General features: G+C 44.1%; 1 protein-coding gene across 17 annotated transcripts in view; it reads right to left on the reverse strand.

Moving 5' to 3' along the window:
- Positions 1-3,070: 3,070 nt before the first annotated feature.
- Positions 3,071-24,060, reverse strand: part of FBRSL1 (fibrosin like 1) — a 563,615-nt gene continuing 542,625 nt past the window's right edge. For 7 of the 17 annotated variants that reach the window (XM_068157346.1, XM_068157347.1, XM_068157356.1 and 4 more), the window contains 10 exons: positions 23,284-23,334; positions 22,192-22,287; positions 18,811-18,882; positions 18,217-18,255; positions 17,297-17,368; positions 15,879-16,011; positions 11,829-11,906; positions 9,983-10,066; positions 8,719-8,959; positions 3,071-6,729 (listed from right to left, as the gene is read on the reverse strand). In XM_068157346.1, the coding sequence (XP_068013447.1) occupies positions 5,496-6,729; positions 8,719-8,959; positions 9,983-10,066; positions 11,829-11,906; positions 15,879-16,011; positions 17,297-17,368; positions 18,217-18,255; positions 18,811-18,882; positions 22,192-22,287; positions 23,284-23,334 (2,100 nt within the window). In that variant the 3' untranslated portion in view covers positions 3,071-5,495. The remainder of the gene's footprint in view (positions 6,730-8,718; positions 8,960-9,982; positions 10,067-11,828; positions 11,907-15,878; positions 16,012-17,296; positions 17,369-18,216; positions 18,256-18,810; positions 18,883-22,191; positions 22,288-23,283; positions 23,335-24,060) is intronic. The other 10 variants (XM_068157348.1, XM_068157362.1, XM_068157363.1 and 7 more) reach the window with 6 other exon arrangements.

A 24,060-nucleotide genomic window follows, 5' to 3' on the forward strand; every position in this document is an offset into this window, starting at 1 on the left:
AGAAGGGTTTTTTTTGGTGAAAAGACAAAGAAATTGCCGTGCTGACATCTGCAAGGAGGTCCCAGCCCTGCCTAGGGAGTCCTCCAGCTGTGCTGCAGCAGCAGGGGCTGGGGCAAGGGGAGACCACCCTTTGCCCTCCCTAAAAGGCCTTGGAAAATACTTTCCAAGTTAAGCTTCAAAAGACCATTTGGTATTTCTTTTCCCCCATTATATTCAGGACTGGTAACATGTCACTGAGGCCGGTTGCACCCCTGCCCTGCTCCCCACTTTTGTCTTTGTTTTCACCTAACACAAGGCACTGCTGGGGAAGGCTTCTCCTGACAAAGTATCAACTCCATAGCGTGAAGGAGCTGTGGCCTCAGCGAGGGGAGGCCATTGTGCCGGCTGAGTCTAGACACAATGTGGCTTTCCTGGCCACTGCTGCTGTGCCCACAGTGATGCCCCGTTGAAAGCTGAGCCCACGACCCGCTGCACCCTCGTGTTTCTGAGCTGAGCCCTGGGCTACCAGCTCCCCAGCACTTGAGTAAAAAGTGCTGAATTTGTGCGCTAAAGCCTCATTTCTCTTTATTTCCTCGGTTAGACTCTTCCCAAAGTAAATGGCTTGTTGCAAAGGGACACCAGAACACATTGTGGAAGCTCTGTAAGGGGTGTGCAGGGACAGACTCAGCACTGGGAATCCCAGCTTACAGTGATGGGAAATGGCTTTGGTCTCTCACAAGACCATTACCAAAATCCTCCCCAGAACTGCAACACAGCTATTTTCCTAAGGCTTTGGCAAAAAGAAATTTCCTGAAGGAGGTAAAGGAAAGGCTTCCTTCTTTGTTATGAACCAAACAAAACACAAACTCTGTTTTCCCTGCTGTCAAGGGCTTTCAGCTTGAGCCCAAGCTATGCACCACTGATTTACCTCTTCTCTCATCCTGGCACTCAGTAGCCTGCCCAAAGCAAAGCTGGTCTGTCGCTCTTGCCTAAGCTCTCAGGATATTGCATTTCTGACTAGTTGGCTCCTTGTACTTTCCCTTTTCTAAACCTGGGCGATGCTGGTGGTGCAGCTCTGACAGGTTCCCCTGCATGAACCCTTTGTTCATCTAACTTGGGGTCACCCATAAGTAAGTCTACACATTTATAGTATCTATAAAGACTGGAATGGGCAACTCCCACAGGTTTATTTTAAGCAATAAAACTGCTTTTTAGGGAAATACTATGTATGTTGTTTTGCCAGAACTCAGTATTTTTGACAAGTAATCTGAGAATTCATTACAGCTTTACAGAAAGTTTGTTTTTTTTTCTCTCCACAATCTCCTGGCAATTTGTCTATTTCAGTGACCAGTCCAAGACTGGTCCCCATTAAGTGAAGTGAGTGCACACCAAATCTTGTTCCACTGAGCTGTGTGGTGTGTGGCATCGCATTTCAGACAGAACACAAAAGCAAAATCTGGCCTCCCTCCTTATGCTTTCCTGAGCAGCTTTTTCAAATTAAGGTGCCTGAGGCAAGCAAGGAGTCTCACAAATCCCATCCTCTTCCTTCCACCCAGTGTCATTTCTTTGCTGTATCCCACCCTTTGTCAGTGACTGAGCGAAGTCTCTAAGGAGATGGCCAAAAGTAGAGTAAAAATGGTAACAACAGCACAAAATGAAAGCTTAGCAGTGGTGGAAATGCAAAAAAACCCCGGAAGTCCTTCTGTAGCTGTTCTTTTTAGCAGAAGGCAGCTCAGCTGGGGTGGCTTAAAGGAATAAGGCTGAATTAATTAAGTTTCCCTGTCTGGGCTATAATGGCATTAATCATGACGAACCATTTTGCGAGGAGGCTAATCCTCGCACCGCTCAGTTCTGACGGAATCCCGCTGTAGTGCAGCATTATCAATGGGTCATCCTCGGAAGGTGTAAGAGCAGTGCCTCCTAACACAGGCAATGGCACACTGCTGATTTGCCTTTAATATTCAGACTGCCACGACCATCAGTCATGATGTTGACTTCTGGCACCAGCATGGCTGCAAGGAGCAATCCTTCAGGAGTGCCAAGGGAGCATGGCATTGATTTAATGCTCACTTCTTAAACCCTACACGGATCAACTGCTTCCAAAGTGTACGGTCTGGTTTTTTGGCTTTCTTGAAGTGTGCAGTAGCAACCCCCTTGCTTGCACATCTGCAGTGGGAAGATGTGGACTCTTTCTAACAGAGGCTGGGGAGGTTCATTTATGCAGATCTGTTAGAGGTGGCATCAAGCAAGATGCCATGTTGGACAATGGCACCAGGAGAGAATTACAATCCCTCTGAGCCAGCATTACAAATATCTTTATGCCGAGTCCAACACACTTCACTTCCACCATGTGTTCTATGTTCCTCCGATTTCAGCTGGGAGAGCAGGTGCTGATTTTTAATGCCTATTTTGTTTTAAGCTTCCTTTCATCAGATTAAGGACCCTGCTATTTTATTTCATTTTATTTTTTTATGGTTGGTAATTTAGTCACACGCAAACTTAAAAACAGAAGCTGTAACATGCTGTTAAAGCACAGTCGCCCACTGTTAAATCAGTTACTGAGAGCGAGGGGGCTTGGGGCACTTTTCTATCCCCCTGCAGATGTCTGCTCTCAGCCTACAGGAAAAACTGGGGAAGTGAATGACAAAGCACATGAAGAACAGTGCTTGAGGGGAGAACCTTCCCGTAGTGATGCCGGCAGCACAATCTCTTCAAGCAAAGGGCTGCACAGAGGCTCTGATTCCTTTTCCTTCCTTCCTCGCCCCCGTAGCAGAAGTCTGCCAGAGCAGTGCAGGAGGTGCCTGAGGTGTCCCCTGTGCCCAGGGCCATGGGGTGGGAGAGCTACTGAAGAGCTGGGGAGCACCCCTCTCCTCCCCAGGCCCTGACCACCACAGCCATCACCCCTGGAGCCTTTGATGGGCCAGATTCCTTCAGCTGAGAAAGATTCACAAGCCAAGTAAAATCCCTCCAGCACCAAGCCCTTCACCAGTTGCTGGCTGCCTCCTCCCAGCCGCCAGTGTACCACCGTCAATAAACCATTAGCCTGAAGTCAACAGCACTGGCTGCTAGGACACACAAACACTCAACTACCTTTTTCATCCAAAATCAATGTTGTATTTATCTTCATTGATCTACAAGGAAACTGAATGTTTAAAATTACAGGGGGTGCAGGGGGGAGGATGGGGGCGGGGCGGGGGGGGGGTGGGGGAAACAAGAGTTACAGAGCCAAGAAAATAGTAGCGGATGGCTGAATTAACTAGAGAGAAAAAGCCCAGGATATATAAAACATGGACACTGAAAAATAAAATAAGGGAGGGGGGGATGGTACAGCAAGTAAAACATGGCAAAATTTACATATGGATGAAAAGTAAAATCGGAAATAAAAAAGAAATCATGCCAAAAAGCAGTTCAAGGCAGAACCACACTGAAACAAACATTTGCTTATGGTCTTCATGTACTATAGATAATATATCAGAATTTATTTTTTTTATTTTTTTTTTAAATCAACCATTAGACTTCTTTTTTTTTGTTGTTTTTGTTGTTTTTTTTTTTTGCACTCCTAAAATTCTACTTTGTCTTGTATACAGATTCCAATAAGAACACTGCACAATTAGCACAAGGGGTCCACGGAAAATTGTCCTTGCTTGCCAGCGATCCTGCCCACAACACAAAAAAAACCAAAACAACAAAAGAAAAAAAAATAAGAGAACATAAAAAGGAAAAAAAATTAAAAAAAGGAGGAAAAAAATAAAAAGGAAAAAAAAAAAACCCAAACAAAAACCTAAGGAAAGGGTCTGCCGCATGGTACTGTGCCAGTTCTATCTGCTTTTGCCAGCTTGAAAAGTAGGAAACCAAAATTCCCTTCCAGGAGCGTGTGTCTGTGTCTCTCTCTCTCTCTCTCTCTCTCTCTCTTTCCTCCACGAACTGTCCTTTGTGTTTGCACAAAAAAAAGTCAGTCTCTTTTTGTTTCTTTTTGTTAAAACACAAGCATCCTTCTTCCCAGTCCCATTCCACATCCATTCTGTCTCCATAGTTGCGAGTTGGTTGTTTTTGGGTTGGGTTTTTTTTTTTAAATGTAGGTGGTTTGGTTTGGTTGGTTTTTTTTTTGTCTGTTTTGTGGTTTGTTTGTTTTTTTGTCGTTGGTTTTGTTGTTTTTGTGTTTTTTTTTTTTAATATTTTTATTTAAACCTTCCTCCCCCCAACATCCACTAAGACCTGCCTCCGAGTTCTTGCATAGTTGAAGTATATATATGCCGTGCTTAGCTTTCTGAGTGTGAATTTTCTGACTGTGACGAGAGTATGAGTTGTAACCATGTTAACAAATAACCAGAGTGGTTCTAGAAACCATTTTTATAAAGTCTACCTATGTTAAGAATTTAATATTGGTGTACATTTATATTAACAGAATATTTACAGAGTTTGTTGTTTTTACCTTTTTTTTTTTTTGTTTGGTTGGTTGTTTTTTTTTGTGGTTTTTTTTGTTTGTTTGTTTTTCTTTCTCCGTTTTTTTTTTTTTGTTTAAAACAAGAAGTCAAAAAAAATTCCTCTTAAATTTCTGCATAATATAATAAGGCAAAAAACCAAACAGTTTTGTACATCATCATCATCACCATCATCATTATTATTATTATTATTATTATTAATATTTTAATATATATCTGTAACTCCGGTTCCAAAGTACCAAGGTAAGCGATCAGTTGGCCTCAGAAGGGAACCTCACAGTGGACTGTAAAACTACAGTATTTCCATAAATAATACTTTTAAGAAACCCCTGGGTAGTTTATTCATTTATTTTTTTATTTTTTTTTTTCTTCTCCTCCTTAAGGATCTGAGGCCTTTTAAAATGCAAATTGAACTAAAAACCAAAAGCAAAAAATTTCTTCCTCTCGAAGTGAAGAAAGAGCACAAAAATTAAAAAAAATACAAATCCATTAAAAAGGTTTCTCACATTTGGGAAAAAATGTACAAACTTGAGAGAGTTGGTTTTTTTTTTTTTAAACTCACTTTTCTTCTTTTTTTTTTTCTTTTTTTTTTTGCCTTTTTTTTTTGCCTTTTTCAGTTTTTTGGTTTTTTTTTTTTTAAGCACAGAAACGAAAAAAAACAAAACGACAACAAAAAACCCAAAACCAAAAAATCAATACCTATATATTAAATTCCCGTTCTCAGCAACCTTCTTGTTGGAAAGTCTGCATCCCCCACCCCCGACCCCCGTTATTTATGGAAATGTGCTTAACTTCTACAAATTTTACATTAAAAACAAAACAAAAAAAAGTTTACAGCAGTGCATTTTGTAAAAGGTTTTTTTTGTTGTTTGTTTTTATTTTGTTGTTGGTTTTTGTTTTTTTGTTGTTTTTTTCCTGTAGGGTTTTTTTTTTTCTTCCTGTTTTGTTTTTGTGTTGGTTTTTCTTTTCTTGTCTTTCTTGTCTCCTGTTTTGTTTGCTTTTGTTTGTTTGTTTTTGTTTGTTTGCTTGTTTGTTTTTATGTACAGGCGGGTGTTTAAAATTCAATGTCGGGGACTATCGTGCCTCTACTTCTTTGGGGTTCCTAGAGGGGGAGTAGTCCCTGGACTCTGAGTTTGTGAGTGGAGTAGTCCTGCGTGGGGAGGCAGGTCTGGTGCTGCTCGCTGGTACAAGAGGCGGCGGGGCGCTCAGCGCTGCGGTCGGCGGGTTCCTATTTAAAATCCCGTTGTGCATGGCAGTGGATGGACTCAGTCTGGGGTAATGCATCCCGCTTAAATGAGGCATGAAGGATGGCACGTGTGCCAGGTGACTTTCGATGGGGGACGAGTGCAAGTGGTGCATTCTGGCACGCTCAAGTTCTTCCCGTAAGTGCAAGCGCTCTCTCTCCTCCACTTGCCGCAACCGCTCCTGCTCTCGGCGGGCCTCAAGAAGGTTTTCATGGTTATAGTCATGTGGCTCCCTGTCTCTGTAAGAACGCTCGTGGTCGTAAAACCCAGAGGTGGTGGGGAACCTATGGATGGGATCTGTCCGGAGCTGGAAGTCCATTCGACGGTGCAGGTCTAAGCTCCGGTAGGCATCTCGCAACGGGTCCCTCATTGGGTCCCATGAAAATCCAGGATGTGGCAGCCTCTCTCTTCCTGACAAGGGATTCATTCCTATCAGTGGGGTCATCATTCTGCTGCGGTCCAGAACATTCATGTTGTTCATCTGGTGCACGCTGCCCATGGAGATGGGCATAGAGGCAGCCATTGAGTGAGGCAATGATAATCCGTGCAAAGTAGGTGGTGGGGGATGGTCCACTGATCGGGAGTGCTGGGAAGGCTCAGACCCTACCACAAGCACATCACTATCTTCCTTCCTCTCCTCTTTGACTTTGATGTCGTTCTTAATCTTCTGGAGGTCGCTGGGAAGCTCTGTCTTTCTCTCCATGTCCTTGCTCATTAGGTTGGTAAGCTTCAAGCTCTCGCTTAGTGCAGGTTTGCTGTATGGAGATACAGACTGGATTACTGGCTTTGTGTTGTCCTCAGAGGGTCTCTTATCATGGCTTGGAGTTTCCTTCACTGGGGAACGGCTCTCTTTAATCTTGTGTTCTGCTATGGGCGGCTCTCTCAGGCGGTCAGGGTGCTCTCGCTCGGGTTCTTTGGACCTGTCCCTTTCACCAAGGCTAACCTGCCTGATGGGGTCACTGGAGGCTTGGCTGTTGCTGCGGATGAGATTGCTTATCTGGTGCGTCACTGGAGCCGATGCCGGTGAGGATCTGTTTGAGTGTCTGTTTTTGTCCATGAGGTCTCTGTAAAAAGAGAGGGCTTTGTGTGAACAGACATGTGATGTTGGACATGCACCGTGCTGTGTCTAGTTGTGCCATTCCAGATTGCTCAAAAAATGGCAGCAGCTATAGCTGTGATGCTGCACTAACAGACATGCACTACCTGCCTTTGTGTACCGCACAGATGAGTATGTTGACTGCCCACAAATCTGGGGACTAAATCGGGGGTGCATTTGAAAGAACAGTGTATTCACCCTAAAGAGACTTCACTGAGAAAGGCAGACAGCTTAATCTTTTTTTCCAAAGATGCTTATCGTGTGCACTTAAGTACATCTTGCTGCCAATGATCTTGGCTGTACACTCTTAACTCGGGTTCATTTCCTAAAACATAGATCTAGGCACACAAAGCACAAGCCTAAAGAAATGTGTGCAGCTCCTTTACAAGACAGCCTTGTTGACTGGCCACTTCCAGTCGACAAGGCTGTCTTGTGAAGGAGCTGCATACAGGATGCTTATTTTCCTATGAAGCTGCAGGAGAGTTGTTGTTGGCAGTTCTGGCAGGTAAGTCAGGTGCTCAAGTTATAAACATCCTTGAATAAGCCATGGAACTGAGTAATTGACCTGTGTTTCAAGAGGGCCTGCCACGATGAACAAGGGGTTTGATGACAATGGCCATGGTTTAGAAAGAGAGGTGTGAGGGTTTGTATTTCTGACTACACCTCTACCTCTGAGCAAGCCAATTAGTCACAGTTACTCCCACCTCTTTAAGAGTGGGATAAATAATGCTCACCTTTTACAAGCACTTTGCTCTGAATGAGAGACACTCCAAATGCAAAGTACTATGTTGTGATTGAGGGAACTGCATTATGCAGCTGAGAGGCTCACTGATGCCCAAATTTTATGACAGGTTTGCTTTTGAGAGCTTTAAGACCTGAGTGCTGAAAGCTGGAGACGTTTTGGGGAGTTCTGTGAGTATCCTTTATGATTACATTTGCTAACCCAGATTTCTTCCTCTGCAGTAGTCCTGATTGCTGGTCAAGGATGTGGTTTATTAAAACCATTTCCAAACAGGGATGCTGGGGACTGAAGTAATAGAAATGTAATAGAGATGTTAACCCTTGTGTGAGCACTCTTGAGAGTAAAATAACCTTGATTTGCAAATGAATTGCACTAAAGCCAAGAAGGAAGCTTTCTATCCGAATGACTATCCATGCACGGGTGTCAGGCAATTTAACACTCAAAGGAAGGTGATTTTGAGCCTATTGCTTCCATATAGTCTTGCCCACAGGCACTGCCTGAGGATCTTGTTCAAAGCACTCCAGACAAACTATGAACCCCTATCACTAGATAAATCTAAGACTTGCAGGCTGTTATTGCCTACAAAGAAGTAGCCTGCTGGAGACACCTGGGCTCTGAAATAATAAGAGCTTTACAGCTTCAGAATCACATAACTGGAAGCTAATGAAGTATCTATAGCCTAAGTGACACAGTCCTGTCACCATTATTAAGGGTTTGTCTATAAGGCAGTTTTTAAACCCCACTTTTGCTAATAGATTCATGCACATTGGTCCAGATACAGGCATTTGCATTTTTATCTCGTTAATGCCCAGCCAACATTTGAATTCATCAGCGTATCTGTACATTAATGAGAACTATGACTGTCTCCAAAGGACCCATCACACCATGTCAGAATATACAGCAATCTTACAGCAGTTGCACTGCAAACGGCCCAGTACGCCCTGGGAACGCAGTGACATTCTCATTTCCTCAGCCTGGTGCTTTTTATTAACCTACTAGCAGGGACTGGCTTGCCAGATTTCCACAGAGGACAAATTCTAAAAGGCAAAGAAGGGGTTTATTTTTGGTGCTGCTGGTAGTACTTGTGCTTATCTGAGGCCTACCAGCTGCTGCTCAGAGACAAGCAATGCTTTGCTCTGAAATTATTTTACGATCAAAAAAGTACAGAGGCAAAAGGCGGCCGGAAGAAGGTGCTCAGAAGCACAGCCTGCTTACCTCTCTTTGTCTCTGTCTTCTTTATTCAGAGGAAGATCTCTCTTCTCGGGCTCTCGCTCCCGCTCTCTGTCTCTCTCGTGGTTCGTCACTGAAGAGCTTCGCTCAGAATCGGTGGGCTTGGGCCACTGGGGAGGCGTTGGGAAGGACGGTGGTGTCCGATGGAGTCTGTTCCATGGCTCGTGGGGATTGTTGAAATTCTGCAGGTTTGGGCCATCTTTGTGAGTAAAAATGTTGTTGTGAGCTAAAATAAGGGCAGGTGGAGGAAGAGTTAAAAATAGTTCAGCCCAAATAACTCCATACACGTTCTTCACAATGCTAACCACTGCCAGAACTGCTTTTTCAAGGCTTGTTAATCTGGAGCTAATGGTGAGAGGGAGCTACTCCAAGGTGGACACAGATACCTCCAACACTGGGTTTAAGATCCACCAGCTCTTTTAAGGCTGTTGGTGGAGGAAGCTTTAACTACACATCTGAATAACTCCGAGATGACTGGAAACACCCAGCTCCTCTTCTCCTCCCACCCCAGCAAGGGTGCCTGCACAAAACCAATATTTTTCCTCAGCTCCTCTCACTGGCAGAAACTTTTATTTGTGGGTAGTTTACAAGCAATTGGCTGCCTGCAGCTGATGATTCAGGGACCTTTTAGTTAAAGAAACCAGACTGTTTGGTGGTGTGTGTGTGTGTGTATAAAAAGAGAGGTTGGCTGTAGGCTTTTCAGAACAGTCACTTGATTTTCCTCCATCAATCTTCAGCTGATTCCTGTTGCACCATGAGATGCAAAAGCATGCTTTCTTATGTGTGGCTCTCAAGCATGTCTTGCCTAAAGGTAAGGTGGTTTTGACATAAAATAATTGTATACAGGTATTTGAAACTTCATACAATAGTTACAGAGGAAGTCTATGTGCTCAACTGGGAGAAGCATCAATAGCTGTTCCACGACGCATCTTCGCTGTTGAAGGGTGTTACTTTAGATGCCCATAGGGTCCCAGAGCTCAGTGGGGTCCTGTAGCTCTTGCACCTCTAGGAGCACACAAGGTACCAACCTTCATCAGTGAGGAGACCCAGAGCACAGCTAGTGATTGTCTGTGACATGCAGAAAAGCTCCCACCGCAGAGACCTGGAGATCTTAGGTGCAGTGTTTTCAGATAGGAGAATGGAGGTTAGGAATTAAACTTCTTTAAAAACTACCACCAGCTGCTGTAAATATTAGCATGTGGCTTTTCTGGAAGGGATGTTTGTCTGCAGTAACCCAGCCAGTACTTACTCAGAGCATGACTGCCTAATCCTCCAAAGGCATTGCTGCCTAAGTTCCCAAGGCCGCTGAAGGTGCTTGACCTGCTAAATGGATCTGGAAAGGCAAACAGGGATTTAGCAGGCATTTAGCCAAGAATGTTGGAGAATGAAACACACCCCTCCCCTTCTTAACGGTCTGAATCCAAGTAGGATTAGGCCAGACTTTAAGCTGATCCTTCTCATTGCAAGGTTCTTTGCACAGAAAATTCCCATCACGTTAAAATGGAGAAGGGATTCAGTGCTCACTCTGCAAACAGGTGCTGTGATAAACTTTTGTATGCCAGTCAGAGGGGAGCTAGAAATGAAGGTCTAATAGTTGAAATTAGGGTGGCTGCTGCTGTGCTGTAACTCTCCTTCCTTATCAGTACTAATAGTAGAAGTGGTGCAATTGCCTTGAAAGAAGAACCTCGGCAGGCTCCTTGGTCAGCATATTGAAGGGATGCATTGTTTCAGGCATGTTTCTGTACACAGCTTCCTACCCTCTTTGTGCACGGAGACAGTCCTGATTGCTACGGGCATCCATCCTTACACCAATTAAACATGTGCCAAAATCCTCTCCCATAATAGCTTCCCTCATCCTGGTGGTGGTGGAAATGATAGTGTAGGCTAAGGAGCTACTACGAAAAGGGGACAGGAGTCCTGTATGCCTCAAGGCAAAAGAAGACTTCCCTTTCATAGTCATGTATCCAACTACTTGGCTACTGGCACTTGGTTGATAGGAAGCCCTATTTTTTCCATTAAAGGCAACCGTCCTCAGAAGGTTCCTCTCTGAGCAGATACATCCTGACTTAGGTTTCTGCACTCTGGAGATGGCTCTAGGTTAAACTGTACCAGTGTACTTGTTTTCTCTCCTACTAGTCACCTCTAACCGACTCCTCCTTCTGCCCACTGGCTTTTTGACCGTCCCTTTTAAATCTTTTACTTGACATGTTACAGGAGGTGTGTTGCTCTCCGTCTCCTCACGGATATCCTTATGTTTTAAAGATCAAGGCAGACAGCACAAATAGCTTGGATCTTTGAGCAAACAGCTGTGTCCTTATTTGTTTATTTTTAAACAGCTGTTCTTGCCCTTCCCCTTTGATATTAAACAGTCAAGTGACTCTGCAGACATAGAGTTGATTTTGACAGAATGTTCAGGAATTGATGTATATCTGGGTATTTGTAACAGAAAAAAATCTATTAGGTCATGTGGCATGCCACATTTACTGATTGGATGAGTGTTACTAAAACATTAATCAACAGAGCTTGAACTTCAATTGGCAATGAGCTGCTTGTGAGCTTCTAAAATGAGAAAATTTGAGAAAATCAGGCTCTACTTACTGCCAATTAGGAAAGTGAAAGGCTGGCAAAATGTGCAGAGCAGCTATTTGCCAGGAACTGTTCACTGAACTTTAATAAAGAACCTAGCCAAGAAATTCCATAGGTGGGAAATGTTATGGGAGGAGCCCAATTTAAGCTGTGGTTTGTTTGAGGTACCTCTGCATAAATATCCCCCATTTCCTTAGGCACATTTAGAGCACAGAAAAGCTCTACAGGTGCATTTCAGCTCCTGTGCAGCATGCAGTGTCCCAGCAAGGACAGACTTGCTTGCTCTGCATTGCCCTCTTCTCTTGGAGGGGAGGGTCTGCTAATCCTGCCCCCTTCCTTTGGAGGACAGCAGAGAGGATGTGCTGGGAAGCAGGCATGGTGAGAAGCTGGCTAGCTCTGTCTCTTGAGACAATTTAAGCCTCTCCCTCCCCTAATGCTACAGTGCCTCAAGGCAGGACCACACTGGAAAGCCAGGAATAAAGGTGAAGGCAGGGTTTACTTACACTTACCTGCCAAGTGGTTAGTAGGCAGGAAACTGCTGTGGTGAGGTGAAGGACCAAAAGGGGTGGTGGCTGGATGTGTTGCACCTGTGAGAACAAGGTCCCCTTTTAGCTCAGTGGCAAGTGACTGCTTGCATATGCAGAGGTCCTGGGCATCACACTCAAGAACCAGATGCAAAGGCACAGGCCAGACTTGAACATAGCAAAGGCAGGGAAAGATGCCAATTGCCAGCTGAGTGAGCTACTGGCAGGATTTCTCTGAGTGCCCTTTAAAGGAGTCTGTGGCACTAGGAAGCAGGAGAAGACCTTGCTCTGAGCATTGCTGTTCACCTGTAGAGATCAGGAAGTGAATCTCTTTGTCTGGCACTGTCAGCCATTACACTGTGTTTACATTAAAAAGGGTCAGCCCAGGTTATGGGCCCAGACAGAAGGTGCTCGGAAGTGACTGATTGGAGGTCTATATGAAACACTGGTTAATGACAGGCATGCAGGGAACATCAATCATGCCTCTCCCAGGAGAGCTCCACCGACGCTCTCACATCTGTCTCTGCATCCCTAGGCTCCCCCTGCAGTATTTTTCACCCTTTCCTAGACACTGCTCATTGACAGAGTGCCATGCTGCCTCACGGGAAAGGAACACTGCTGAGCACACTAGATTACAACAGGCTGAGGCAAGGGGCAAGAATGGGCTGAAATGAGATGGTCTGCCCTGTATTTCAAGGTGGACCAGGCCCATGCAGATAATTCTGCTCTCTTTCCACAGCAGAAAATAGAGATTTGCTTCCTTTGCAGGCAGATGCAGATGAACCAGAATGAGCTTGCAACTGCAGTGTGAAAAGCAGTGGTGTCACCTGCTACTGGATCTATGGCATTAGGGGGAACATAAACTCCCACGTGTCCTACAAACGATGGTGTGTTTGGGCAATCTCATGGGCATGGCTTTTGACCCCTAAGATTAGCATAGACCGTTTTCAGGATGCATCCAAGATCAGCTTTTGAATATTCAGATGTGTGTGAGAAAATGTTTCTTTGGCTTTGGCACTACACTGACAAGACCAGCCCTCTCCAGCCATTTACTCTGTGAATGTCCTTTCTGTGCCTCCTCCTGCTAGTGCTTCCATTACTGCAGACAGAGTGGAATTAACAACTATTGTGACTTTCAGATGCTGGCTGGATGCAAATACAACTTGAGCCTCCTTTGCAGAAAGCAAGACCTGCCATGCCTGTGTGTTAACTGTCTCGTTTTGTTAGAAAACAGTAATTCCACAGGATGACAGAAGCAGCACTTTCCCAAGGACATGTTAAGTCATGTGCAAAATAGATGAACACCTAAAGAATGCTTTTCAGTGCTCTTGTCTTGTGTATTTTGATGGTAAAAGTTAACTTCTCTTAATACTGGGAAGAGTAACAAGTCAACTCTAGCAAACATGAGCAGCCATAGTGGGCATGAACATGGGCTCCTCACCCAGTCACTGCTTTCTAAAGTGATACTTTCTATTACAGAACCTGCCACTCTACCTCTTCTGTTACCTTCATGACAAATACTTCTGCCTCATCTGTGGCCCTTATGAATGATTCCCATCAGCAACAGACCTGCTCTGGTAAGTTCCTGCCCCTTATCTCCAACCACATCAGATGCACGTTTCTACCACATATCCTCAGTGCTGATAACGCTACAGAAGGTCACAACAACAGTGGAGGGAAATGGAGGGAAGAAATTAAAATACAGGAAACACTGCTTCCCAAACACAACTGAAACAGTGTTTTGTGGAGGTACTGGTCAGTCCCTGACCTGGTCTTCGATGGTGACAGAGCCCACAAACAGATGGTCGCTATAAAATGCACTCATGTGTCCAGAACCTGAGCAGACTATAAAACTGGAGGGGGAGACAGCACTGCGTGTCCCTCACCAGCTTGGGCACCACAAACCTAAGCAGCCAGAAAATGAGTTGAGGAAACTTGAGAGAGACCACAGCAATGAGACCTGAAGTTATCTATAAACATTCTGACTGCTCCAATGCTTCAAGATGGATGGAGACTGTCATCTTTCTAATCCTTTAAGATTTCAGAAGGTGTATAATGGATGGGTGATTTCTTCAAAGGAGACGGCTTACAAACTCGACTACACGGGCTGATAATAAAAAATCCTCCAGAGAAAGCCAGGAGTGGCACTGCAGCCTGTCAGGGAGTTATTAAATATAGCGTCTGCCAGGCAGCTGAACATCCCTCCTGAAGACAGGTGGCCCTAAGATAACTTATGTCTCCCACAGTAACCAGGCAATGCAGCAGAACCAATGATTCACATCAGCTGCACGCTTGTTCGATAAGGTGAAAAGAATGCCTGGGATATTGCAGGGTAAGAGATTTATTCATCTCTGTATTACTGCTGCAGTGTTTGTTCACCTTGATAGCACTCTTTACCCAGATTTACTGTCTGATGGCACTTGTGATTAATATACTCATGGGCAAGTTGCTCTAAGGTTGTTTATCTCCAGTGAAAGTTTTCTATTAATTTGTCTGCTTTAATGTATCTATTCCATATTATTTCCCCTCTTGCTTTTATGAATGGAGGAACAAGCCACGCTTGCAAAGGAGAAGCCAAGATAGCAAGTGGACTCGTGCTTTTCTGGCTGGTAGGGTAAGCTCTGCCCAATGCAGCCCTCAGAAGCAGAGCCACACACCAAAAAATACTTTTGTAATCGCAACACAGGACAGACTGCAGACAGTGATAAGGAAACAGCTACCACAGAAAAACAGCCAGAGGTTTGTAAATCAGCTGTGCTTATGCATCCAAACAGATGCAATAAATATCTTGGTCTTGTATCATCAAAGTACCTTTACAGAGACCAAAATATGGGGTAACATTCTACAGTGTGCAGCTGCTATCAGCGCTGAATAGATGTGGTGGAAAAATATTTGATGGTTAAGAATTTCCATCCACAGATAAGGGCAGAACGACAAACTGAACCACCAGTGGAGTTCCTGAAGGCTATCTCAGTTCTCACAGAGGTTTCAGCTTGATTCTCTCATCAGCTGCTTTTCTGTCAGTTTTGGGACAAAATTGCTGATACTCCTAACCTTGTTCATTTCCACAGGGTTGAACCAAGGCTGAGTATGACCATGTCTGTGCTGAGGCAGAATGAGAGCTCAATGTTGCATAAAATCAGTGTAAAGTTAGAAAGAAAATGTCATTAATTGCCAATTAATAACATACAGAAGGCACACTCTGGCATCTTAAGACACAGAAAAGAAGATCTGAAAAAGTCCAGGGGGAAAATTAATCCCTGGTAAGAGATCAAAACCAACCTTTGGTAGATGGAAATCAACAATAATTGCACCAGTGACCTCCAAAGCCAGAATGGTGCAGTCTCTCATGGTCAGAGCCACCAAGAACACTGCAGTGAAGCTCGCTGCACTTTGGTAATTGCATTAATTGTAATTACTTCTCCAACAGATTGGAAAGCAACTGATCAATGTAAACTGTATTTAATTTATTTAATTATTTAAAATTCAATATGCCATTTTAAGGCTTGGAGATTGCCAGACTTCAAAACACACAGGGGATTGTGTATTTAAAAACTAAACACAAATACACCTTCTGTGGTATTTTCAATGCTGTTATTGAAGTATTCCTTTTACAAACCCCCCCTTGTTTTTAGAAAGCAAACAGAATCTTGGTGAGTGGAGGAGCTGAGAAAAACACCATGGCAAATAGAAAAGCAAGAAAGAGACTGGAGCCACTTCTAATCCTCTGCAATGGAAACATTTTCAAGTGTTTTGTCAAAATCACTTTTAAAAATCACGCTATAGCCTATTAATCAGATACATAAGAACCAGCTGCACAGACACGAATGTCAGAGCCAATTGCAGCAGCCTGGTGATGTGCAGAGGATCCTGCCCAGCCCAGCAGCTATGAGAGCCCCAGTCACAACAGTCACCGGTGCCTCCACATCCCTATGAACCAGCTTGCCTGCTTCACGTTTTGAAGCATGTGTAGCTGCTAGATGTAGCATATATTGACTGGGGGTTTGGGTTTGTTTTTTTGAGCTTCCCCCTTACCTGTGGTAGAAAACAGAGGCCTGGCAAGATCCTGTGGATAATGGAAGCCTGGAAACACTCCAGGCGCGGGAGGTCTGCTGAACAGGTCGAGTTTACCACCTATCTCCAGCTTGTGGGGATCCAGCTGCATTTGCTGTCAAATGATATAAAAACAATCTCATTATACACTTCCTTTTTTATGGGAGAAAAAGACAAGGAGTTCAGGCTCACTCCTGCTTAGCCCTGCCAGGGAGAGTTAGGGAGAGTGACAGCAGCGTCTCTGGTCACGTACTGCAGTCATGCTCTGACAGAATCTGTAAGGCCATTTTGCTCCACAGCCTCTCAGCTGCCTGCCTCATCCAGATGAATAAGGTCTGAAGTGAGCTCTCAGCCCCTCAGCACACACAGTGGAGCATGCAACATGATACACTGAGTGCCCTGCACCCCAGGATCAGTCAGTGCTCTCAGCCTGACAAAAACTATTCTGCAGGCAGAAAGCTGCCGAGTGAAGTCCTGAGAGCTGGGTGATGGACTTGTCTGTTTTGCTTCTCCAGTTTGGAAAGAGAGAGATGTTCCTAGACTATGCCCTTCCTGCAGCCAGTGAAGCTCAATATGCAGACAAGGGGTGAAGGCTAAGGAAAACTCTAAGGCTTCTCCTGAGGCTATTTTTACCCTTGCCCTATAGGAAGCCATCATGGTCAGAACTGCAGCTAAGTCATCCAAGTCTCTCTTGAATATGATCTGTTTGTTTATCACAAAAAAAAGAAAAAGAAAGGACATACACCACTTTTACAGGAACTAATTACAGTGCATCTAGTTAAGCACTTAATGCTCTTCATTAATGGGACAAAAAGACAGCAGGAGTGATGAAAAAATAACACTCTAGAAGTCCTGTTATCTGCTGTTCTGCCTGCCACAGAGAGCTTTGAGGCTGTAGAGCACCCCAGTGTACACTGTTACCTCTCCAGTTTCAATCCCTCCCCTCTCTGCCCATCATCATGGCAGTGCATGAATCCCAACAACCTGCCAGTCACCTGCTCTATGTTTTGTAACGGTCTTCCCACTATCAGTCATTTCATTATCAATGAGGTAATATTCCATATATTCCACAGCAGGTGCCAGTACTGAAGGGAAACAACATCAAACATGTATGCTTTGTAAAAAAGATGGATTGAGGGCAGAATTGCCTTCCCCTTCCCCTGCTGCTCCTTCTGCCTGTGCACTTCATGTATTCTGGTCATTTTGCTACCCTTCAAAAGCCAGCTCTGCCCTCAGATAAACTTTATAGTTGCTAAGATAAATGTTAAAGGATTGGAACTGTTAGTTAATCAATACAGGCAAGCCTGAGAATCACCAACAGAAACTGCTTCCTGCTCATTACTCACTAAAATACAATCTCTAAGCCCAAAAGCCTGGCCTTGTTCCAGAAGCTGAATTACCTTGATCTTTTGCTGGTGATGGTAGATCTGCCAGGCGATCTGTACATGAACTGCACACCACTTCCCGGGTTTCTGCAATGGAAAGCACAAGAATTTAGATTAATTTACAGGGTCAGCAACCTACATCAGTTAGTGTATTTCATTTCCCTTACTGTCAGGCAGGCAGCTAAGCAATGAGAAAGGCTGAATAGCAAAATGGCACAATGGGTGATCAACACTTTTTTTTTGGTACCCCAGCAGATGATATTTAAATTAAGAAGGGAATAAAAAGGAAGAATGTGGGGTGTGGGCTATCTTCCTCATCTCGTGGAGACCTGAGATCCTTGCCTTGTTCTTTCCTACTTGCACCCCCCCTTCACAAACCAAAGAACAGTATGCCATGCTTAAGAGAAAGAAACTCATCGTTAACAGTTCTGTTCCTGAAAAGAGCCCTGTTCATTCACCCCTGCTGCACTGCAGGCTAAGTCATGCGTGGTTATTATGGCTGCTTCCATCTGGTGAGGAAAAGAGTATGGACAAACAATCGCCAGGGATAAGCAGTGCCGCAGCTGAACGACTTACTGTTTTTCAGCTAAGCTGTGGTATTCACTGTAGGGTGTTTATGTGGAACATCACAAGTAAAACACATTGACCTAAGCCACCCTGAATCTGATCACTGATGAATGTCTGTCCACGCTCACAGTCACATTCCTGTGACCCTTATTTCATACTCTGAACTACTAATGCACACAAATGGATGCAAAATAAGGATGAGATTCAACCTAAACATTATTAATCAGAAGCAGCTAAGAGCTAGCCATGACATTTTGCTTTAACTAAAGGATGAGCATGCAATTTTTTACGGGACACGTTCAATTTCAGAGCCACATGCATGATACGTGCGTGTGTATATATATATGTATATAAAATCCCCCACAAACCTTACTTACTCTTACTGGAGGCCTATAAGGGTCTGACACCTATGGAAAAAGTGAAAATAAACCAATCAGTCTTTCTAAAACCAACAAATATACAGAAAGGTGGAGAATTTCACTCCACTGAACAAGTAAACGCATTTAGAAAGCAATGTTCCCCTGTGGCATAGGAAACGTAAAGGGCTTAGAGAAGGCTTTAAACTTCTCTTTCATTCCTTACACCAAACTCAGCAGAATTTTATGATAAACAAAGCAGCTTCATGCCAGCAGCTGAACAGTTTGGTGCTTTTCTGAACCTGTAATTGTTATGAAATGGAGCACATAAAACTACTCTCCAAGCAATGCTTAGAGGAAAGACCTTGAAGGAGTTTCCTGCCCCATTTCCCCCTGACTTTATTTAGAGAAGTCAATACCTCCCTTTGTATTCACAACTGGTGGAGGCTGCCCTTGTCTCATCAGAAAAAGAAACTTCTGTCCTGACTTGTTCAGTCTAAAAGGCCAATTTGCTCACCAGCTACTCTCTTTTTTTTATGAGCAATCACTGTTTAGTGTTGTGTTAATCCAGATAAACTGAAAGGAAGGTTATAGATTGTTGCCTACCCCTGGAGTCTTCTGTAGCAGCGTATGGTGGACTGTGCCTGGTCTACCTGCTACATCAATAGGGTTTGAAGTCTGAAAGACAAGAACAGAGTGTGAGTAATACTGTACCATACCAGTGGTACATTTAACATCTCTATCTGATGTTAGCAGCATTAATTAGTCCAATTTTGCCCTGTGCTTTGAACACGCACATTGCTACATTAGTGCTAAATGTTATCTCTAACTGACAGCCAACAGCATTTAACCACCATCTCATCTGTTATTATTTAGCAGCAGTAACAGTTTTACAGCAGCACCCCATAGCCCACCGAAATCACGACCCCGCTGTGCTATGCAGTATGCAAGCGGATGGGAAGAGACAGTCCCTTGCCCTCCAAGCTTATTCTTTAGCCAAAACAGGCAGGCAGTAGAAGAGAGAATGAGAGAGGTGGACTGACTCCCTCCATGTTTCAGGCAGCAACCAGTATTGCAGTCAGGAACAGAGTAACTCAAGCATCTCAGTCCTATATTTCAGCACTTGGGCCATGGCCCCTCTAACCGGGGCTAGATAACACAATGGCTAAAACGGCAACAGCCCAGCTATTTGCTTCCACAAGGCAGGATGAGAAACTTTAGAAGGTGCTTGTGGGTCTTTTACAGCTTTGCATTGTTTATCCTGTCATTTCCCAGCAAGAATTAAACACCTCATTGAGTGAATTCCTGTTCCTCCTCCTTTGGATCCCACCTGTTGCCCTGTCCTAGACGATCCCCAAGAACTTGTTTGTCTTCTCACTTTGGCGTTCATCCATCCCCTACTCCCAGAGCAACTGCACCTGGTGCCTCCACCCAGCTGAGTGCAGAGGGGTTAAACCTCATTCCCTGGGAGATTATTTCACTCACATTTTAGGTCAAATTCGAGTAGATTTCTAACAGTCAAACTGTATGAGGAATTAGTAAAACTGTGGGTGTGGGAGGAAAGATAAGTTTAAATTTGTCTAAGGCTACATAACTTCCAGACTTATTAAAAAGGGAATTCTTGTGTGCATGTAGGTAAGTCAACGAACTCCCCAAGCAGATCTGTGCTCCCAGGGCCTGTCTGACAGCTGAGGTATATATAAGGTGGCAAATAAGTTACAGCTATCATACAGGCAAGAGCTTTAAGATCACAACATGTTAATAGCATGGTGTCATCCTGTCCCTCTGTCCCCTGGAGAAAGATGCAAATGTTTCCTCCAGCAAAGCAAACTGAGTACTTCTGACCTTTTCAAGTTCTTAGCTTGTGAGAAATGGCCTTTGGGAAACTCACTGTGAGGTTTACCGTCAGCCTGGATTTATGTGCAGTGGATTTACACGCACAGCTGTAGGCAACTGAGGCAGGAAGGGAAAAACCCAAAGCCTAGGCCTCTGCTTGGGAAAGCAAGAAGTGCAGGATTCAGTGTGCTGAAACCAAATCATCGGGTCTGTAGTGATTATGAAGGCTTTAGTCAAGCAGCTTGGGAGGGAGAGAGCAAGGAAAAATGATGCAGTAATGATGACTAGAGTGGCTTTGCCCAGCAGTTTGGCTCTGTCTCCTCTAGGAAACTGGAAAGCAATGTGCTAAAGATGCAGATCCACTTTCCAACCTATGCCTCTTTTTTTCCCAGATGTTAGATTTTATGTGAATACAGCACTGTCCAGAGATCAAGTGATGCTAGTGGTTAACCATGGCACCAGAGTGTGACCTTGCACTGCTTAAACTCAAGCTTGCAAATGTTTTGCACATCTATCATTAAAATTAATCAAAAGCTGGTTAGAAGGCAGCACTAATAACTGTTTAAAAATGCAAAGGATCTGTGCTCTTTTTTCTTTCTTGCTTTATAACTGCTCCTGTTTGGTCTAGTGGTATTTTACATGGTATCTATCAAGCTCTGTAACGGAGATGGAAACCAGAAGAGTAGGCTTTTCTTCTTGCTTACTGCAGAGGCAGTTGGACTAGATGACCTTTGGAGGTCTCTTCTGGCCCAGACCATTCTGTGATTCTATGCTATTGATGTATCAGAAGCTCTTACTTAAAAGTAGCCTTATGGCAAAACTGAACCTTATCTTCCCATTAACACAATTTTGCCAATTCCCCCTTAACTGTGCAGCTCCTTTTCTTGGGAAGTCAAGTTCACACCCTGACAAGTCAGGGTCTGTAGGGATCCCCTGGCATCCCTTGCAGGAATAGCAAAAATTAACACTGGTGGACAAAGTGCATCAAGTGATGGATTTTCTATCCCTCCTTCTCCCTGTTTAGATGCAACCGCTTCTCTGCCACACCTCTAAGTACACAGGGCTTTTCTTGCAGAAAGCCATTTTAGAGACTTTGCAATTTGCAATGCACCTAGAAAATAAAATAATGTCAGGGAGTTGATGAGTACTGAGGAAGTACTCCACCTTCCTTTAAGCAAATAAAGTGGTACGGTTGTAAGAGGCCTCATTTGCAGCAGCTGCTAATTACTGACAGGCTGGCTGCAGTGCTGGTCCTTCCATTCTTCTAACACAGCAGCAGAGCTCTATGGAAATGCAGTACAAGATAAGAAATCTCTAAATTCAGAGACATTTAACCATTTCCATACGTTTAAAAATAGCTAATAAAAAGACCAAGTCTGGGAGGACAAAAAAAAACCAACCAAAAACCAAAGCAGTGCACACCACAGAACTCGTCAAAAATGGTGGTTAGCATGGCAACATTTCCCAACGCCAGGCAGTGCCACTTGTAATGATACCTTACAGCTGCAGTGCACCTTTCAGACACACTATCTCAAAGAAGCTTGCAGGCATTCATCAACCCTTATCAAACCCACTGCAAGATAACTTTAGAGATGAGGAAGCTGAGGAACAGAAGATTTAAGCGACTTGCCCAAGGTCAGACAGTGTCGGAGCTGGGAATAAAAATCTGGCTCCTTCAAATTGCTCTACCCATTTACAGCAGCCTATTGTTCCCACACTTGTATGGTCAATTTATCTATTTTTTTTTTCCTTTATCTTTTTTTCTGGGAATAAACAGGGTTTATCTTTTGCAATCTCAGACCGCTGAATTTATAGAATGATTTGAGACTCATGGGTCTGCCATTAGCTGTAAATATTTCAATCAAATAATGCACTGGAGTGTATGCTTCTCCTCCAATTTCAGCCGACCTCCCAAGTGAACCACTATATCCTTTTCCAAGAACAATCTCTAGTGCCAAGAGAAAATTTCTGCTCAAGTGTTGGCTGCTTTGTGCAGAGGATGCTCACAGGATCTGCGGGGTGATCGCTTCCAACCCCGTGCTGCACTCCTGCTAGTTGAATCCTGCGCTACGAAATCACCAGAGACACGACTCTGAATACGCTTTTCTCTCCCAGCAAAAGAACAAAGCCTTCGTAAGAAGAAGTTTGTACCTTCGGTTGAAATGCTCCCTGAAGTGACCCAAAGGGACCTGAATGTGGAAGCATGGGTGGCATTCCAGGCATTGCTGGAGGATAGGTTGGAAAGAACTACAAAAGAAAAAGAGATGCTTATGTCACAGGACAACTAGAACAATAATGGAGGTAGGTGCCAAGCCTGGCACATACAAAAATAGCACTGTTGTTGAACGAGTGCCACAGTGAAATACACACTCAGTTTTCTTTGGATATTTTTAAGAGCAAAGCCAAAATCTGAAAAATGCACTCATCTGAGGAATTTTCTAGGTAGTTCTGAACAAATGTGCCTTTAAAATTCACGGACTGTTGCAGGAAGCACAGAGCATTCACCAGTTTTAGAGGAACTGGAATAACTTGGGGCTTATGGTCACTTTCGGTTAACTTTGGGGTTTTCTGCAAGCAAATTGATCCTGTTTGGAAATGTGACCTGCTTGAATTTTCAAAGCAGGAAAGAACCACAAGATGCTGCACTGCACATTAACCACAGGCAACATGCAGGCCACCTTGTAGCCGTGTAGGTTGGGCTAAATTTTGCTTAGGCCTCTCCTGAGCACATACAGCAGTTTTACAAGTCCCAAAAGGTGTCTTTTTTTGGTGTGCTTGGAGCAGTGGGGAGCACCAGGAAGAAACCACCAGTCTGACTTACTCCTGTGACCTGAGCAAAATCTTGTGAAAGAGCCATGCACTCCAGGCTGCTGCACTGTGAGAAGCACCAGCTGCAAAGATACTGCAATGACCACTGCTTAGCAATTTCTGCGCATTCCCTGCCATCCCAGGCACAGCAGTACAGAGCCACAGCAGCAAAAATGCAGTAGACAAAGATGAAAAAAAACCAGCAACCAAACAAAACAACCAAACAGAAGAAAAACCAAACCAGCCCAAAGAAAATTTTGTACCTTAAAAACAAACAAACAAAAAAACCAAAACAAAAAAAAATTAAATACCAAGACAGAAAAAAAAGAGCTTTAGGAATGAATGAATCAAAAGACTATCAGTCACTTGAAAACAAGCTTTAGAAGTACAAGCAGAACCATTAACAAAGACAGCACCTAGGAAGGTAGGACTCACGTTGGAATGTCGAAAGTAAGGGTTGTCTAATTTGGGAGCGTACTTGTCAAACTGGAAAGAAAAGAGAAAAAAAAAAAAGAGGAAACAGGTGAGTTTGTTTGCAGCAGCAGTGGACACATCAGGAGCAACACAGACACGTAATCACGACCCATCTGTACAGCATTTAACAGAGCAGAACTGACTGGTTATTCCAGGCTGGCTCATCAGGGAGCTGACTGATTTCCCCAGGCTATGGGAGATAGGAAGGGGCTATCTGCTGGGTCTCACTGCAGAAGCCTGCTCACAGGCACCACATGAAGAGGCTCCTTCACCGTGAAGAGAGCAGTCCTGGTATCTGCAGCACAGTGGAATGCAGGGAAGTTTGGCTCCAGGTCCAGATCTGGGATCTGCCCCTGGAACACTGGACCAGATCACAGACTAACAGGTAGGGAATGTTTTCCATTAGACACCAGTGCCTGCTGTGGGGCAATCAATACCAATTCCCTGTTTTCTGGACTCCTGTGTGTGCCAAAACTGCCTGGAAAAGGGCTTCACTGCTGCTTTAGATGCACAAATCTCTGAATATTCCCCTGCCCTGCAACAGCAAGAGAGCCTCAGAAAAGATGGCTGTTAACCTTTTCCGTTCCAGCATGGGGTTCAACACCCCCCCGTGTGCACTTTGTGCCCCGTATTTATTTTCATGACCATTTCTCCTGTACCACCTTGGAAGCAAAACCAAAGCACATACACACTGCTTTTTTGAACAGTGTGTACATTCTGCTGGGGAGGAGGGAGTGG

The sequence above is a fragment of the Melanerpes formicivorus genome, unplaced genomic scaffold (assembly GCF_026170545.1).
Source record: "Melanerpes formicivorus ecotype bairdi unplaced genomic scaffold, bMelFor1.0.p_v2 SCAF_36, whole genome shotgun sequence".
NCBI lineage: Eukaryota > Metazoa > Chordata > Aves > Piciformes > Picidae > Melanerpes > Melanerpes formicivorus.